Raw genomic sequence first — 19,408 nt, 5'->3', positions numbered from 1 at the left:
GCAGCAGCACATTATATTTTAGTTAGTTTTATACACTTTCATTTTTTGGTGTTACTGTTCCTTTAAAACAGCGACGGTTCCCCTGACTTAGTCTAACGAAGAAGCATTTTGCACCGCGAGCAGTGACAATGTCCTGAAGAGAGGGAACTTACAGAATTGCACTTAACAGGAAAAAGGATCTGCAGTTTATATTTTGCAGTCATTTTTTTTCCCCCGTTTCCCCTTTTCTCACCCCTCCCTACTTGCTTTTGCTAATCTGCTGTAGGTGCCAATGTTACAGTTGGGCAGAAGGGCACTTGCAGATGCTTTTGTATTTAAGGGGTTTACACATGTATTGTAGAAAGAAGTACAAAGGAGTCCCAGTTTTTTTCCTGCTTTATTTTAATATCATTGGATTAGTAAATAAGTTTGTGCACATTGCTGTGTCTTTTTTTTTTAATTCCAAGATTAAGGTGCCCATCAACTGAAAGATCCACTCGTTTGGCAGGTCACTAAAAAACGGGAAACCTTCCTCCATATGCCCACCTTGAGGTGGGTGATTTTGGATCACATTGATGAAATACAGGCCATCAAGACAAAGACCACCTAAACAGGATTTATAACCCTTCCCGATAGACATTTGCCTGATTTTAGCCAGATATCGGTCGGTTAGGCCTGTGTGGAGTTCCCATAGATGGCCAATAAGCTTGGACCATTGGCAGCTTTTATCAACCTCTCTATGGCCGATTTGTGAAGTTGATGCAACCAAATGCTAGGTGAGCTATGCAATGATGGTTGTTATCCAGGTGAATTGAGTCCAGGGTCCAAAGGTGCAACTGTCCCATGTCAGATGCCCTGATATGATCATGACCAACCTATAACACCATTATGTGGCTGTACCCAGGGATGTATTTTCTATATAGGCCCCCTCATAGGGCTCTCAGGTGACTTAAAAACATGCCTAACACCAAACATCTGTGGCTAACTTTGTTAGGTGGGCTGATGGGGAGTACACTTTTCCTACAAGATTGGAGCATGGACCAGTCGCATAGGTAAGAAGACAGGATAGCCGCCATGTCTAGGGCTCAGTATAAATATATACGGTGTTGGCTGTACCATGACCTGATCCAAGCCCAATGCCTTATTTGTGTTTGGGACAGGCCTTGACTGGGATTCAAAGTAGGCCCTGTCTTTTAAAGAACACAGAGCCCCAAATAGCCCCCCACCAGTCCAATAAATAGTGACTGTCTATGACATCTTACAGCAGCGCCTCCATGGTGCCATAGCTTGCTGAGTACTGAGTTGGAGTACAGTTTTATGGTTTATTCTTCCTACTCATGGGCCCTTTATTCCATCCTGCATTTAAAAAAGGGAAGAAGGTAGCGGCTAAATGGATATAGTGAAAGTTGTATTTGATGACATCTGTTTGGACAGACAGCTTGACATCCTACAACGTGAACCCTAGCTGTAACTCAACCGCCTGCCATGGCCGCACACAATTTAGCTTCTGCTACTGTAACTTTGTATGACCATTTGATATTACAACCCTTTAATGCAGTTGTTGTTGGGCTGTTTTTTCCATTCAAGTGTCCCTTGCAGATTTCAACCTTTTGGTCAGGGTCCCTTTTAACTCATTACAAGATTACAGATAAAAGAGAAAAATGGTGTATTAGTCATTTGGTTATAAAAAAAATCTATGACAAAAAATAGGTTTTAACACAGATTTTACTCTGATTTTCAAACTGAGTTTCAGGTGTATCTAAGAGAGCAAATAGGCATTCTTCTGAAATGTCACCTGAAATGGGAATCCTTGGAAATCCTTTGAATGCCCTTATGAGAGCCTTGGGTTAAGGATGCCTATCTTGTCCAAAATGAGAAATAGGCCCTGCAATTTCCAGTACACAGAGGCCCAAACAGGCCCAATAAATAGTGACTGTCTATGGCAGAGGTCCCCAACCTTTTTTACCTGTCAAATGTAAAATAACTTGGGGAGCAACCCGAGCATTACAAAAGTTAGCCAGAATCCACACATTGCCAATCCAGACCTGAATTTTGCCTAGCCCTGGCCTAATCAACTGCACATTCAAATTAAAAGTAATGAAAGGTGTGTTGTGTTCCCATTCTCAGTTTTCATTTTGGGTGGCATTGACACAGGGTGGAGTTACTTTATGGCAGCATTCAGCAACAATATATTTGTTTGGGCTTCTTTCAGTTTCCTCTGTAAGGAATTGCCAAATCACTTTGACTAAACAAATGTATGCACCAGATGTTATTGTTAGCACCAACCTTTTTACACCAAGGCCTATGTGTATATTATTAGGGGTTACTACCTTACCCCTTTAAAAGTGAGCACCTGTATAATTATAGATGCACACTGTATGGCTGCACAGAAACCAGTGCAGTCTATAACATGCATGTAAATCAACTACTAAATAGGAGCATATTATCCCTCTGAATGGGGTGAGGAGCAGAGTGTCAGAAAGTGCAAGCAAACCCTGTCCTTACTGCCTGCTATTGGGCAGGAATTAAGAACAGGGCCCAGTTCCAACCTTTGCCTTCTGCTTCTCCATAACTTGTTCTTCTAACTGACGTACACAGTGTCGGACTGGCGTGTACTGGGTCCACTGGGGGTGCAACCTTAAGGGCTCAATACTATCACCACCCCCATCACTAATTCCCACCCACATTAGCCAGCATATCCCCTCCTGGCACAGTGTACCTTTTACTTTTTTTCTCCTTACACATGGGCACTATCTGGGGTAGTACCTGCAGATCTTGATGAAGAGCAGACTTTTTTTCCCAGTGTCCCGCCAGCCCTCAGAGCACAAGTAGGAGTGGGTGCCTATGTGTCTCCCTCAGCCCGCCCTCTTGGATAGAGCAATACCTAACGCAAGAAATGCTTTATTCAAGGGGCTAGCCTCAGGTCTCTGTGCTCTGAAATCAACCACAGAAGCCCACAGCCATACAATAGTAGATTGTGGCCTTTTTTGCTCTTTGCAAAATGCCATATCTGCATTCGGTGGTTTACAATGGTGCTGTGGGCATGAGGACATTCGAACTTGTGTTCCCAAGCGGTAGAGCGCATAAACAAGCGACCAAAAGGAAATGCAAGGGTTAACACCTGTGCATGTACGGGCTGATAAGCAGAAGCAACCAGTACGATCCAAATTAGATAGAAAATGGGGGGGGGGGGGTTGCACTCACAGCAATTATTCTGACATTGTGACCCAACTTGCACAGCCTGGGCAAATCCTTGGAACCCAATTTAGATCCTGCTAGAACAAGTTTCTTTTTACACATGGCCAGCTTAAACATGAACAAAATTACAAAAACAAAAATTTAATAAAAACTAATGATCATGTCTGCAACTAGATGTACTATCAATGCATTATTGAGTGAGCTTCTTGTCCAGCAAGCTGAATTGATTCTGGCATGTTTTGAAATGGAATAGTGGAACAGTCCCATATAATAAGTTCATATATCTGTATAGCTGAAACCATCCATCTGGACATCTCTTAGAGATGGGATCTTTTCTGTACCACTTGAATTTGGTAACAGAACTTTCTCTAAACAATTTAAATGTCTTGAGAAATGTTTTTTTAGGTGAGGTACTCGGAACTGTTGAGGTACTTGATGAACTTCTCTGCAGTTCACAGTTATGGATGGAATTTACTAGTTGCAAAATACATAAAAGTTTATAATAAACTCCTTATGGAACCTTTCACCTTGAAAGTAATTTTCCTTAATGTCTTCAAGTGCATAAATCTTTGAAAGTGGCAGTATTGTGCTGATCTTGGACTGTGCCCATAATGACGATGGTGCGGAAGTGTCAGTCTCTGCCGTTCCAGCAGCAGTTAGCATGGATCTGTAATCATCTATTAGGGACCAAGCACCATGTCAATAAATATCCATGTGGTTTTATTCTTCCAAGCACTGAGGGTGGAATGAAGAAATAGCAGCGGTAAAGGATTCTCATCGGCTACATGAGGTGCCTTCAATTCCTCGTGCAAAAAGTTGGATAAGTTGGTGGTGCACCCTGTAGAAACAGACATTGGTCAGTGAACTGAGCTTTCAGTCTTCCCACCTTATATACATGAAATGTGTCTCTAGTGCAGGGATCCCCAACTTTTTTATCCATGAGCCACATTCAAATTCAAAAAGTTGGGGAGCAACACAAGCATGAAAAAAGTTCTGGGGGTACCAAATAAGGGCTATGATTAGCTTTGCGGTAGTCTCTATATAGACTGGCAACCTACAAGAGGCTCTGTTTGGCAGTACACCTGTTTTTTTTATGCAACCAAACCTTGGTTTTTATGCAACCAAAAATAGCACCTGCTTTGAGGCCACTGGGGGCAACATCCATGGGGTTGGTGAGCGTCATGTTGCCCCGCAAGCCACTGGTTGGGAGTCAATGCTCTAGTAGGTGCCCTGGGCCAAATCGACTTGTTTGTTGACCTTATACAAACAGCAGATCTATAAGAGTATGGACAACTTTAATCTCCTCTACAATTTGACACAGACTTTTAGTTGTACTTTGTTTTCTAAGGAACTAAAAGAGAATTTTATCCAGCCACCACTGGCTGAGAAAAAAATAGTGTAGATCAGTGCTAACTGCCAATTTATTCCCTCATATTAGCATGTGTCTTCGTTATAAGTCAATGGGACATCCGGTTCCACATTTCCTCTCACCTGACGCTGAGCTGTGCACAGTCTAGGATCTCCCCATCACAATTCCAGCTGCTGGTTTCAGGGGGCATGCCACAAATCGATGAAAAGAAGTCCTTACGCCGGCAGGTGGCTTTCTCCTCGTCCAGCTTCTCAGGGGTAAAGCGCATGGCACGAATACGATGCACTTCCACGTATGGTAATGCGAACTGTGGATAAATAGTGGGATTAAATCTTCTACTGAGCATCACTCAGCTGGCAAGTAGCAAATTACAGTACTCCAAATATGTAAGCTATAACTACAAAACCTTATACCAAAGTGTCAGGTGGACATTTGCCTTGTTAATATCCCATAGCAACTATACAATATTAAAGACATATTGCACCAAGGCCCAGAGTGAAATTCAACATAGGTCCTGGCACTGAGGACTGAAACAGGCCCAATAAATAATGACTTAGCTGCTGCATATATAAACATGGAGTAGCTTCAGTGTTTGCCTTGCTTCGCTCAAGAAATAACAAAACCATAAAGCTTTGTTATTTAAAATAATAGGTTAAAAGTATCTTTAAAACAAGTCCTATTCACTATGTTGGGTGGGCAACATTGTGCTAATGCAATTGTTTGGCCATAGGGGATAGAAAAAATCACGGCGAGGACCACATCAATGAGCCAATGCAGTCCTTTATCTGACAGAAAAATCAAGCCTGTGCGACCAACATATCGGTTGGGGAGGCCTGTCGGAGGGACCCATACACTGGCAAATAAGCTGCCGAATCCATCTGAAGGGCTCAAATCAGCAGCTTAAATCTGTCCATGTATGGCCGCCTTTAGTCATGTCTCTGTCTCACCTGATCCTTTTTGTTGGTGTGTCTCTTGAGATGCCTCAGAAACTGGAACATGTTGCACTCTCGCACCAAAATGAGATCAGCAGTGCCGTCGGCCAAGTGCGCTGTTGGAGAAAGACCATCCTGGCTTTTCGGACATGCACTGGACATGCCAGTGACATTGATAGCCACAAAGGAGCCAGAAATTTTTTGCCATATTTCTGAGTCACAGCCTGAGAAAAAAAAGACAATTTGGTTGAGGATTGAAATTTCCAGCAACATCCAGCCCTCAGCAGTAATTTATCAATGGGGATTAAACACATGCAGCTTGATGAGCTTGGAATCTTGGGTTACAACAGAAGTTCTGCAGTGCCAACCCATGTGTTTTTGACTGCCCACCCCTTGCTAAGCTTAAAGGAACAGTAACACCAAAAAATGAAAGTGTATAAATGTAACTAAAATATAATGTCCTGCTGCCCTGCACTGGTAAAAGTTGTGTGTTTACTTCAGAAAGTCTACTATAATTTATATAAATAAGCTGCTATGTAGCCATGGAGGCAGCCATTCAAAGGAGAAAAGGCACAGGCACATAGCAGATAACAGATATAACACCATTGTATTCTACAGAACTTACCTGTGCCTTTTCTCCTTTTTTCCAGCTTGAATGGCTGCCCCCGTGGCTACACAGCAGCTTATTTATATAAATTATAGTAGGGTTACTGTAGCAAACACACCAGTTTTACCAGTGCAGGGCAACAGTGCATTATATATTTATTACTTTAAAGCTCTTTCATTTTTTAGTGTTACTGTTTCTTTAAAGCTTGCTGAGCAAGATGATTCAGGTCAAAAGGGAAGACTACATTGCATGCAGGATAGTAGCCTGATTGATCACAAAGGGGCCGATTTACTAATCCACGAACGGATCGAAAGCGTCCAAATGCGTTTTATTCGTAATGATCGGTATTTTGTGTTTTTTTCGTCGCCGTCGCGACTTTTTCGTGAATTGTCACAACTTTTTCGTAGCCGTTACGACTTGCGCGAATTGCCGCGACTTTTTCGTAGCCGTCGCGAAAAAATCGGAAAGGTTTGCCCGCCGTTTACTAGCGCTCAATACGGAAAAGTCGCGACAATTCATGCAACGGCTAAGAAAAAGTCGCGACGGCGACAAAAAAATCGCAAAAAATACGAAAAAGTCGCAAAATGTTCGTTTCCAATCCAATTTTTTTCCCATTCGGGATTCGGATTCGTGGATTAGTAAATCAGCCCCAAAGACATCTTGACAGAAGTGGGCAGAACCATGTTAAGTATTACTCTTGGCAATAGTGTAATAGATACAAAGCAAAGCATTGAGGATAAGAATAGGGTCTTACAGTGGGATTCCGCATCACTCTCCTCTTTCCGTCTTTCCGAGGATTCAGAGCAGACCTGGCACCTGCAAAGAAAATAGAAATAAGAAATCTGCAAGGAATCCAATGATATTTTAAACCATCCCTACAACTCCCAGTATGCTCATTCAGAAGGAAAGTGTATCAGCAATGGGTTGACTTTAGCAGGTTTTATAAAAGGTGGTCAGATAATTCGGACAAGAGAGGCCTAATGAGCAGCCAAGAGCTTGCTGGGACTGGGCATGTCAATATATGACAAGTGCAAAGGTTAAAAGTCAAGGACAGAGCTGTAAAAACAAAGAATGACAAGACAAGCTCGGTTGGGCTTTGGAATTATACCCAGTTCTGCAGCGAGTGTTGTCCCTTGGACTGGATCGATCGTCATCTGCCTCCAGGAATTCCACTGTCCCGCTGTACGACCGGTTGCTGAGCACCATCTTAAAACCTATAAAAAAAAGGCTCTGTGTTAGTAAGAAACAACCCAAGTGGACAAAGAGGCAAGGGAAAGAGATGTAGGAAAGGCTACCGTGGGCATCTCAGAGCTGCATTCAGACAAATGCCAGAGGGGCTTCTGTAAGATGCCATAGACAGTGAATATTTATTGGGCCTGTGGGGGCTGTTTGGGGCTCTTTGTACTTGAAATGCCAGGGTCTATTTTAAGTCTCAGTCTGGGTCTTTTTGGACCTCATTTTGTCCTAGGCCAGCAACCCATGGCAACCAATCAACAATTAATTATCATTGTTCTAACTGCACAAGTTGCAGCATTTTCCTGATGGGTTGCCTTTGTATGCCATAGAGTAGTTTGTCTCACCTGACAAGTCATATCGAAACGGTCCTAAAAAGCGCATGGTCTCACTCTCTCGCAAAACATCCCCAAAGAATCCATATCCGATTAGAGACACGGAGTATCTCATAAGCTCTCCAGAGTGGTACGATGCACAGACATCCATGGGTTGGGTGTCCCCTAAACACATATATTCATAGTTAAATGTCTTTATAAGGACTTGATTCAGGCCTTCTCTGCCACTCAATCCTCCCAGGGCACACAGTCCCATACATACACATTCCCGGGAGACTTACCAATGATAATATGAAGTGCAGAAGTAACCGGGTCATTGATTCCAACAGTGGCAAAACAAACACAGTCGGTGGAGCCTGTAACACAAAAACATGGGAGTGAGAATAATGACACACTTATACGGAACAGTTCTATTACAAAACCTTCTATGGTTTGTTTTGCTTAGCCTGCCTTTCCTAGCCTTAATATTAAAGGCAGCCATATATGGGTCAGTGTTCATGTTACCCCACCGAGACGTCTGTGTCCTTTATCAACATCCATATAACTGGCCATATAGCAGGAATTTGGTCATTTAGCCTGTTGCCATAACAACTTTGCATGAATGGAAGCGGAAGGGAGACTTGGTCTCCATTGTTTCTCAGGCACACTGAGAACTGAGAACACTGGTGTGCTTGTAAAGCTATAAACTGCTCATTTATAAAGGAAAAGCCCACTTGTGCAAGCTCAACAATAATTGTAGCTGTAGCTGGGCCTTTTTTGGAGTAAAGCTGTAAAACAACATTGTTTCAGCAAGAACAATGACCTTCAGCTCTGCATTGACCTAGTTTCACATGTGACTGGGTGTTTGGCCACCTGTTTGGTGGGTGCTAACTGCACTGTAGAAAAAGCCCATCTAGGAGTTTACACGATCTGCCAACCGAGGCAGGAATTGGAGGGTTCAAGGATGCCCTATTATTGCTGTGGCCTTAAGGTGGTCATACACATTTAGATTTTAGTCATCTTACAACGAACATTCAGGTATCGATTATACGTCTTAATGCAGCCATCATTCTGATTTGAATTGTAGGATTGGGCAATGTTCTGACCATTAATAACTGGCAGACAACAATCGTATGAAGGTTGTTTTGGTCATTATCCAACCAAAATTTTATAACCTGCCTGAATGACTAAACAACTGATCACTGGTCAAAAGTTGTCAGGATTATTCGGCCAGCTTTATAAAAAGTGTATATTATTTCACAGAATAGGGGCCCTGGAGATCAGGACAATAGCCTGATCTGGACCAATCAGGGCACTATACACATGTTACGCAGAAGACACTCTGGGAATTCCTAAACACTTACCTGCAGGAATGATACCAATGCGAAGCTTGCAAGGTGTCAGCGTTGCCCCCTCTTTCTTCTCACACACTTTGCTCTCCATCTGCGCCCGTCTGACCACTCCATGTAGCAACTCACTAAACATGCCGTCACCCCCAACACACACTACCCTGCAGAAATAGGGAGATGATTAGTACAGTGTTCAAGTGAGGTGCAATAGATGGTGCCAAGGTAGAAAGTGACTAGGGATATACAGTTACAACGAAGCTTCCAAGTTGTGGCAAGAAAGGACTTATGGAGAACCACTGGTATTGCTAAATCAGATACATGGCTATGGGTAAGGTTGTAGCAAGTTAAAACACTTCATTACCCGTCATATTTCCATAGATCTGTTTCCATAATGTAATCTCTAGCATGATTTGCCCTTTTCGTCTCTGCAATGAAGAGAGAGAAGTGTTAATGGGGTAAGAGTTATGTACTGGAAACTTAACTGGCAGGAATAGGCCTCATATTGTGGACTTACCAATCACATCCTGCTCGATTCCTGCCAGCTGGAAGAGGGGGCATATTTTTTTGCTATAAATTCTTGCTGCTTTGCCACGGCCTCCATATGGGTTTATAAATATGAGCAGCTTCCGTGGCCTTTCTGCTCCTGTTGGGGAAAAAAATCAGTATAAGGCAGGCGAGGGTGCAGTTGTACAAATACACACATTGGTATTACAAGTCCAGCCTCAGGTCCTAGTCGTACTTCCACATGACAGCTGCAGCCACAGTTGACAGTGTACATATAACCATAGAGAATCATAAAACCTAATTCTTTTCATTTTAAGTCACTGGTTAATCCATCCATACATACATGGGCAGATTTAAGCTGCCAATTTGGGTCCTTCAGACTGATATCTGGCCTAAAATTGGGGCAGGTTTGATCAGGGACCGCATCAGCTCTTTGATGTGGTCCTTGCTCCAATTGGGTCCTATTCCAGTTGCTGTAATTAGACCTTCATGCAATTGCACGCCAAACGCCAATCTTATAGTGTATGGCAACCTTAAGTTTGATTTGTATTGTGGGATTTTTAATCATCGATGCCCCCCTATTGCTATAAGTGGGTATGAATCGGTGAGCCTATTTACCAGTGGTTGCTTCCCACTCAATGTGACTAATTTAAAATAGTTGCTTACACAGTTATTAACATTATCAACTTCTTTACGCTTTGATTACTGTTTTGCAATGCCTCTCAATGCACTGATAGTGAGTTAGGTTGCTGAACAATGAGTAACAAGACTGATAAGACCTAGATTGCAGGTCTTGCCCACGATTGTGGCTCTGTTTGTAAAATGGTTAACAGACTGGAGAGGTTTCACTGCTGTCCAATATAATAAATGAGACTGTGTCACAACTAGTTAGACTGCTTTGGATTAAAAAGAATTGCATATCCAGCTTCCAGTCACCTTTAGTATCCTGTCAATAAGCTTGCTCCACAAATAGTCATTCTCTTTGTAATAAGTGAACTTGTGGTCTATCCACTAGGCCAGTTTGCCCAACACATAATCTTATCTCACAGTGAATCAACCTGTTAATCATAGAGTATTTCATGTTACTAATCTTGTATTGTGCTGACCAATCCCACATTAATTGGCATAGTTCTTCTTAAAAGACTCGGTGCCCAATGAATGATGCTATAATAAAACCAGGTGATAAACATCCCATTAAAGTTGCCACTTACAATCACACATTGGCTTACTATAGCACTTGTCTTTTAGTCATACATTCCAATAAATGAGTCAGCTTCTCAGTAAGTGTGCCCTCTAAGCTGCCAGTGTGTGGCAAACACGTTCAACTGACTGCAAGCCCTCTACAAATTGAAGAACTCCGTTGGCACATAGTAATGCCAAGTATCACTCCTTTACCGTTGCTGTGAATCCTGTCCTGCAGAACCGTCACCCAGTCGTACGCTTCCTGGCAACTGTGCGCTGTGAAAGTGGAGACTTCTAGAATCCATTGCTGAGCTGACTTGCGAGAGATGTGGTAAACTGGAAAACACAGAGACAGAGGGGCAGAGTGTGAGAGGGTCATTGAGATTAAACTATAAATTCTGGCCTCTCTTTACCGATGCACAGCGAACCAGCTGCTGAACAAAAAGCAAAATAACCGGAAAAACCACAAAAATTGAAAACCAATTGCAAATTTTTCAGAATATCAGTGCCTAAATCATATTAAAAGATAATTTAAAGATGGCCATACACAGGCAGATGAAAGCTGCCAATTCGGCCCCTTCAGACCTCAAACAGGACTGCCCAACCAATATCTGGCAGGTTTAGAAATTTCAGCGAAGTGAGGACTGCATCAGCTAATTGATGTAGCCCTCAACAATATGACCTTCAATCCCATACCACCGCAAATGCCGTTGTGGGGCTTCTACCACATCAAATAAGTTAGAGAGACATAACTAAAAGACTATACAGGAACTTATCTAAAAGTCTATTACAATATTATTTTCACCAACATTTATTAATACATATTCCAGAGTCAGCCAACAGATGTCATACATTGTGTTGATTCCAGTTGAAGGTGTCCTGCCATCAAGTGTCAATGCCTCAATATACAATTAGTTCCTCTGTGGTACCTCCCATGAACAGACAATTAGCATGTGGATTCCCTATTGTGTGCAAATACCTTCTAGCTAGGCCTCCTGGCCCTCCCCCACCCACCACTGGGGGTTGGAAACGGTGATGTCAATGGAAGTGTACATATAAATAGACGTCAGCGGAGAAAGAAAAAAACAATGATCTGCCTGCCGGCTGATGAACTACATGACAAGCACTTTGCACACATGAGAACAGAAAAAAACGAACATAAAGGATTTGCCTATCAACGTATATTGTGTCAACATTAAGGGTCATGTCACACAGTAAGATTTTTCCCACTGTAATTTATACTTGTCTATAGAACAAACAAAACTCTCTATATTACATGTGCGTGCCAAGACTAAGCATCCAGCGGAACCCCACACTCTACATAGCAATACTTGGTGCATGGCAAGATCTGCTCATTTGGTCACACGGTCAACAATCAAATCATAATAAAGGCCTGTGCAGGTCCATTGGGGCAGGCTGCATCAACATGTGATCCTAGCCTGATGGTAGGTTTTTACCAGTCCAGGGGTCAGGCTGTCAGGAATGCCCCATACACAGGTCAATAAAGGTGGCCGATTCTAGCTGCCGATATCGGTACCCTAGACTGTTTCGGCAGCTTATCGGCCCATGTATGGGCACTAACGACAGGCCTGCCCAACCGATATCTGGGCTGAAATAGGCCAGATATCGATCGAGCAGGTTTAAAAATTTAGTCAAACCGCATCAACGAGCCGATTTAATTTTTAAACCTGTTGGTTAAATTCCTCAGGGCCAAACAACAAAATTAGCCTGAATTAGCCCGATATCGCCCACCGGGAGAAGATCTGCTCGCTTGACAACCTCGCCAAGCAAGCAGGCCCGGATTTGTGGCGAGGCCACAAAGGCCCGGGCCTAGGGCGGCAGAAATTTAGGGGCGGCATGCCACCCCGCGGCAACAATATTGTGACATTTCGCTTACATACGGAGCAATGGGGACTTCTCCCCACTGCTCCGTATGGGAGTTTAAATGCCCGCGCATGCGCGATTGCGTCGGCGCGACACGGGGGAGGTGGGTTTGTTTGCGCAAGCGTGGGAGGCGGGCGCAAATGGGGGGTGGCCTAGGGGCGCCCGGATTTGAAATCCGGCGCTGCAAGCAAGTGGATCTCAGCGTGTATGCCCACTTTAAAGGAACAGTAACACCAAAAAATGAAAGTGTATAAAAATAATTAATATATTATGTACTATTGCTCTGCACTGGTAAAAGTTGTGTGTTTTCTTCATAAACACTACTGCAGTTTATATAAATACCCTGCTGTGTAGCCATGGGGGCAGCCATTTAAATTGAAAAAAGGAGAAAAGGCACAGGTTACTGAGCAGATAACAGATAAGTAGCAGATTCCCATTGTATTTTACACAGTTTATCTGGTATCTTCTTAGGGCTCTGGCACACGGGGAAGATTAGTCGCCCGCGATTAACTCCGTGTTCGCGGGCGACTAATCTCCCCGAGTTGCCTAGCCCTGCCATCCCACCGGCGAACATGTAAGTCGCCGGCGGGATGGCAGACTCGCGAGTCTTTTTCGGCGACTTCTGGAAATCGCCCCGCCGCGTCTGCCATCCCGCCGGCGACTTACATGTTCGCCGGTGGGATGGCAGGGCTAGGCAACTCGGGGAGATTAGTCGCCCGCGAACAGGGAGTTAATCGCGGGCGACTAATCTTCCCCGTGTGCCAGAGCCCTTATGTAACCTGTGCATTTTCTCCCTTTTTCAATTTAAATGGCTGCCCCCATGGCTACACAGCAGCTATTTCTATTAACTATAGTAGTCTTTCTGAAGCAAACACGCAACTTTTACCAGTGCAGGGCAACAGTACATTATATTTTAATTATTTTAAAACATTTTTATTTTTTAGTGTTACTGTTCCTTTAAGCTACTAACTTGCTTCAGAGAAGCTTTTTCTCAGTTACTGGGAAGCAGCAGTAAGGACACTTTGGATAGTGGGGGAATGAGCTTAAATAGGATTAGGCAATCTTTTACATGCAGTAGGCCAATTAGTTGACATTATTAATTAGTACAGTGATGGACTGGGGTCACGCTTGGACTTGAATACAAATCATTTTGATGCTGACCTTGACAAGCACATGTACATTGTTTTGAGGTAAAAACAAACAATTTTTATTTCCCTTTTCAGGTTGTTATTCTCCATTCAAGTCGATGGCATTGTATCCCTGGTTAGATTAACATGTGTGTTTAATGGGAGCTGGACTAAAGAGGATAACCTTTAAGCCCTGGATAATGACCCAGCTGGATAAATTCAGTCCACCCTCTACTAAAAATAAATGCAACTATATCTATAAAAGGAATATTTTGTGAATAAATGTGTTACCTAGCAATGATGGATTCTAATAATTATGTGTCACTGTGGCGCATGTCTGCACGGCTGCCAAACCAGTATTTTATGACAAGTATAAAGTGCATTTAATTAGAGACATTAAAGTAGCTGCACGGATACCAGTGACTTTACGTGGCAGGCCATTGAAATATATTATAAAAAAATATAGGGAGAATGAAATGACTGGTGTGTTCCTTTGTTACCTACGCTTATTATTATATGTTATTATGACTAATACATATAAGAAGAATAAGAACACATTCAAATCTATATCCGGCTGGAATTTAATGTTCCATGTGGTTTCATTTTGTGCTTGCCAGTCACTTTTTAAAATTGTGGTTACATTGGCACAGTTAAAACCAGATCTGAATTAGCATGTTCCTGTGTGATAGATGACTGTTACTGCACCACTCCCCATTGGCCCTTAGTGGTCCCTATGTCCCCAGTGGTGCGGTTTTGTTAAGGGGAGGAGGGAGGACACTAAACTATAAAGCAGCATTTCGTCAAATTAAGACCAGAGGATGTTAACAAAGACTAGAAAGGGCCAAGTTAAGCCTACCATGACTTAAATGGACACCATTTTGTATTGGCTGGATACCATTTGTATTGGCCTTGCTTGGTCTTTGCCAATGGTTTCTTAGTGTCCAAGACCAAAAGGGTGGAACTAGAGGTAGGCAGAAGAGGCACCTGCCTGCCTAGGGCGCAATAATGGGGTAGGGGGGGCTAGGCAGGTACCTCTTCTGCCAACCCCAAGCCTGGGATCGCTTACCCAATTCAACAGAATTAGCACCAGTTCAGCCCGTGCATGTGTGGCTTTCCCTCGGGTACTCCAGTTTTCTCCCACACTCTAAACACATACAGGCAGGTTCATTGGCTCCTGATAAAACTGCACCTACTGTGTGTGTGACTGTGATAGGTACATTAGATTGTAAGCTCCACTAGGGCAGGGACTGATGGGAATGTGATAGGGCCCTTAGATTGTAAGCTCCACTGGGGCAGGGACTGATGGGAATGTGTTAGGAACCTTAGATTGTAACATCCACTGGGGCAGGGACTGATGGGAATGTGATAGGGTCCTTAGATTGTAAGCTCACTGGGGCAGGGACTAATGGGAATGTGATAGGGTCCTTAGATTGTAAGCTCCACTGGGGCAGGGACTGATGGGAATGTGATAGGAATTTGAGATTGTAAGCTTATTGGGGCAGGGACTGATGGGAATGTGATAGGAATTTGAGATTGTAAGCTTATTGGGGCAGGGACTGATGGGAATGTGATAGGGACCTTAGATTGTAAGCTCACTGGGGCAGGGACTGATGGGAATGTGATAGGGACCTTAGATTGTAAGCTCCACTGGGGCATTAATGTATATATTAATGAAGGAATGGGAATGATGTATAATGTGCTGTGGAAATGTGTCGGTGCAATATAAATAATAGATAACAATAATCTGGCCTTCAGACAAAACTTGACGGGGACTGATCATGAGTACCACACCTTTGCAATACAAAACAAAAGTTAACGGCAATATGGGAACCTCTGTTTTGGATACAGAAATCTGCAATATGAAATTACAGATTGACAATAAAACTGAAGCCTCTGCAAAAAGTTTATTCCTATTGCCCTAGGTGGTACCAAGTAGTGTATGCACAATCCGCCATGACCAGTTTCATGGTCCTAATATTCGCTCTTTAAGGTCTGTAGACCTCCAGTGTTTTAGCTTTGTATCAACCACAAAAGATCTTAAGTACAAATCTGCAACTGTTTTTGTGTTGCGCCTCCTCAAGGAATGGGCCAACACCACCAGTAATATGTCTGCCCTGATGAGATCAGACTTGCATTATTACCTGTGAAGCGGTTGCTAGGAGCATCAATTGTTTTGCTTTGTTCTTTCCTGTCTCCCTGATGCACCGCAACAATTTCATTCACCGGAATGGAGACAGAAGGCCCTGCGGGGGAGAAAGCCCATGTTTATTATTATTACAGACCAAGAACAAGCACAGTGCCACTATGGTTCTGAACAATTTCCCTTGAGAAGGGCAGATCACGCTCACCCTACAAATAGCAGTAGGGTCACTGGACATACACAAGTTCTGGGATCAGTATAGTTGTATTAGTATTAAATAGGGATGCACTGACCCACTATTTTGGGATACCGAACTGAATCCGAATCCTAATTCGAATACGCAAACCAACATACAGAAGGCATAAAAAGGACCGTGCGTGCAGCCGAATCCCAAACTGAATCCTGGATTAGGTACATTCCTAGTATTAAACACTTTCATTTAGAGCTTCTTTATACTCAATGGTACACTCATGAGAATATATTTAATTGCCTCACTGGAACATGATGTGCAAGGAAAATTAAATAGTAATACATTCTTGCTGTAATCTAACATAATCAATAAACATATCTCTTCTCCTTTTTCACATAAATAATATAATAATAATTATAATAATTATAATTATATAATGCACGTTAGGAGCAATCCAGCCCAATACAGGGGACATGGCTGTCTAACTAACTAACTGTCCATGGGGTGGAGATGGCCTTTTCTGGCCCCCTGCTTGCCAACTGGGTCGAAGAATGTCTTTGTCTGACATAAATGTTGTATTATAAGCCATCTAGATTTTTTCACTGTTATCATGTTAATATAAAGCCAGTTAGAAGGAATCCAGCCCAATATAGTGGAGAAATCTCTAGGACAGGGATCCCCATCCTTTTTTACTTACTAGCCACACTCAGATGTAAAAAGTGTTAATGAGCCACATTAGAATGAAAAAAGTTCTCTGGGGATGCCAAATAAAGACTGTGATTGGCTATTTGGTAGCCCCATGTGGACTGCTAGCCTACAAAAGGCTCTGCGTGTAAAACTGTGTCTCTGTGCTTCCAAAATTTGCCTCCAAGCCAGAGATTTAAAAATGGGCACCTACTTTGAGGAAACTGGGTGAAACATATAGGTGTGGTGAGAAACATGGTGCTCACAAAGCACTGGTTGGGGATCATTACTCTAGGACAGGGATCCCCAACCTTATATACCCGTGAGCCACATCCAAATGGAAAAAGTGTTGGGGAGCAACACAAGCATGGAAAAAGTTCCTGGGGGTGCCAACAAAAGCTATAGTTGGCTATTTGGTAGACCCTATGTTGACTGGCAGCCTACAGAAGGCTGTGTTTGACATTATACTTGGTTTTTGTGCAACCAAAACTTGCCTCTAAGCCAGCAATTTAAAAAAGAGCACTTGCTCTGAGGCCATGGAGAGCAACGTTCAAGGGGTTGGTGAGCAACATGTTGCTCCCAAACCACTGGCTGGGGATCACTGCTCTAGGACATAACTGTCTAACTGGAAGTCCATGGGCTGGAGATCACCTTGTAAGGGATTTTCATAGCCCCCAGCCTACTCATTTGGGGACATAATCATTGTATTATAAGCCATCTGACAGAAAACATGCAGTATTGGAATTATCAGCCTTTGTGAAGCTGGACAGCATGGCTCTAGAATATTATGCCTTCTAAATTTAGATTACAGGTGCCTTACATATACAACATTAAATTGTACTTGTGCTAAATCAAGTAATTACCCCTGCTCTCATTTCTCATTAGTCCACGAAACCAGCTACAGATAAAAATGAAGCTTGGGATTCAGTAAAATGTTGTTAACAATGGGTTAAACTAAACCTCTGTACAATGGCCCATAATATAGAAACTTCATGCTACATAATAGGTTTAGAAAACCTCAATGGAGCACGGTAGGAGGGTTAGAGGCAATCAGCCATTCTCTGGATTTCTTTGGGTGTTTTTGTGGAGCTTCTTCGAGTGTTTGGAGTAATCCTAGTTAGCCATGTCAGAAGGTTTCTAGGTTAAACCTCCCATTCCACGTATGAGTTTGCAGCAAGTATATTTTAGTCTTTGGGCCGGGGAGCCGGTTAGAAGAGGAAGTGTCTGTTTATTTAGATCTTTCATTTACATTATGCTTGGGGCAATAAGTCTTTCTCAATCATTTCCCCAGTGGCACTGGGGAAATAAAAGGTGTAGTACAAGAATTCCCCAATCAGAGGGCTCTACTCGCTGATTAGAAGTTGATTAGAAGTTGGGGGTATATCATGTGGACAGTGTCTATCGAAGCAGCAACCCCAAGACATGGCAGAACCCTCATTCTAATCCGCTGCTACAATATACAATTAAATATTGTATATTGATTGTAAAATATTGTAAGCTCTATGGGGCAGGGACCTCCATCCTTTTGTGTCTTTGACTCTTAACTTATTGCAACTGTATTTATTTTGTATCTATCTGTATTTATTGTTGTACTTTGTATTTATCTATTATTAACTTAATAATCCCCTGTTTGTATTAATGTATTCTACTGTACAGTGCTGCGTACAAAGTAGTGCTTTATAAATAAAGATATACATACAGTACATACATACAAATATGTTAATAGGAGGTAATGCTTTGGGTTTTAACTGTCCCATGACTGATGAAGGCACACAACTGCAGTGAGACCACTCTCATTGAAGAAATTAAATCTCTGCAGTCCATAACTCCCTGTAACAGATCCATTTAGCTGCAAGCATGTGAAGCCACTGTGATGTGTAGGGTGAGCCAAGCACTAATTTATGGCAGTTTATAATGACAAAATTATATTCATGATAAATGTTTCCTCTCACTTACCCTCTCTGCCCCAGCAGAACCTTCTCTTCTGAAATGTCCAGCTTAGATTACTGCCAGATAATGTGAGCTGAACCTCACAGCTCCTCAGCTGCAGAAGGGACTCCAGCCTGTTCTGACCCATTATAATGGCAGAATTCTGTTCTTAGCCCAGGATTCTGTCTGTGTCCAGGTAGAGTTAGAGTGTAAGCTTCTTACAGTGCCAATTTTCTGTACTTAGTAGGAAAATCTTCTTCTCAGTCTATCTGTGCCTGCACAGACTATCTATGCCTTATGTGTCTTCCCTATAAGCCTAGGTGCCTGACTGTACAACACCCCACTTTGCCTTGCAGGGTCTCTGAAAATCCAAGTTTTCTTAGAAAGCAGTCCCTGCAAGGGATGTCCCTTCATTTCTTAGGTCTAAAGTAGCACTGAATACTTTTTTACTCTGCCCTCCCTGTGCTTTCCCTTGTCATTATCTCCAGTGGCCCAACCGGTTATAAGCCCTCCCCATTCTCCTCCCCAGCCTGTCTGCTTCCTTGTGAATAGTGAGTCTTCCCCTCTGTCTCAGTGGCTGCAATGAGTACATGACTATGCTACAGTAGGCACTCAATCCGTTTGTTTACCCTAAATGTGGTGGTATGGAGATAGAGTGGGAAAGTAGGTGCTGGGTAACCGCCATTCTACATATAGAATCTGCAGAGTGTATAAACAAACCCCTGCAGCAAAAACTCACTGTATATGTTTATGGTGCCTTGTTTACCCACAATGCAGAATTTCCCCC

The 19,408-nt window shown here is 42.8% G+C and overlaps 1 protein-coding gene across 1 annotated transcript; it reads right to left on the bottom strand.

Moving 5' to 3' along the window:
- Positions 1-216: 216 nt before the first annotated feature.
- Positions 217-19,076, bottom strand: LOC779592 (ceramide kinase). Its single transcript, XM_002939597.5, has 13 exons — positions 18,649-19,076; positions 15,820-15,921; positions 10,881-11,003; positions 9,496-9,624; positions 9,343-9,406; positions 8,997-9,142; positions 7,935-8,009; positions 7,666-7,818; positions 7,194-7,299; positions 6,840-6,901; positions 5,494-5,702; positions 4,669-4,853; positions 217-4,015 (listed from the first exon to the last, which is right to left on the bottom strand). The coding sequence occupies exons 1-13, from the start codon at positions 18,767-18,769 to the stop codon at positions 3,952-3,954; spliced, it is 1,539 nt and encodes a 512-aa protein (XP_002939643.1). The 5' UTR covers positions 18,770-19,076; the 3' UTR covers positions 217-3,951.
- Positions 19,077-19,408: the final 332 nt, after the last annotated feature.

The sequence above is a fragment of the Xenopus tropicalis genome, chromosome 8 (assembly GCF_000004195.4).
Source record: "Xenopus tropicalis strain Nigerian chromosome 8, UCB_Xtro_10.0, whole genome shotgun sequence".
In the NCBI taxonomy this organism is placed as follows: domain Eukaryota; kingdom Metazoa; phylum Chordata; class Amphibia; order Anura; family Pipidae; genus Xenopus; species Xenopus tropicalis.
This window is presented reverse-complemented; position numbering and strand designations above follow the sequence as displayed.

Coding starts and splice junctions, on each gene's coding strand:
- LOC779592 (XM_002939597.5), bottom strand. CDS start 18,769: ATGGGTCAGAACAGGCTGGAGTCCCTTCTGCAGCTGAGGAGCTGTGAG. Junction 8,010..8,996: donor CATTGGTATCATTCCTGCAG/GTAAGTGTTTAG, acceptor TTTGTGTTACAG/GCTCCACCGACTGTGTTTGT. Junction 7,300..7,665: donor GTTTCGATATGACTTGTCAG/GTGAGACAAACT, acceptor TTTTTTTTATAG/GTTTTAAGATGGTGCTCAGC.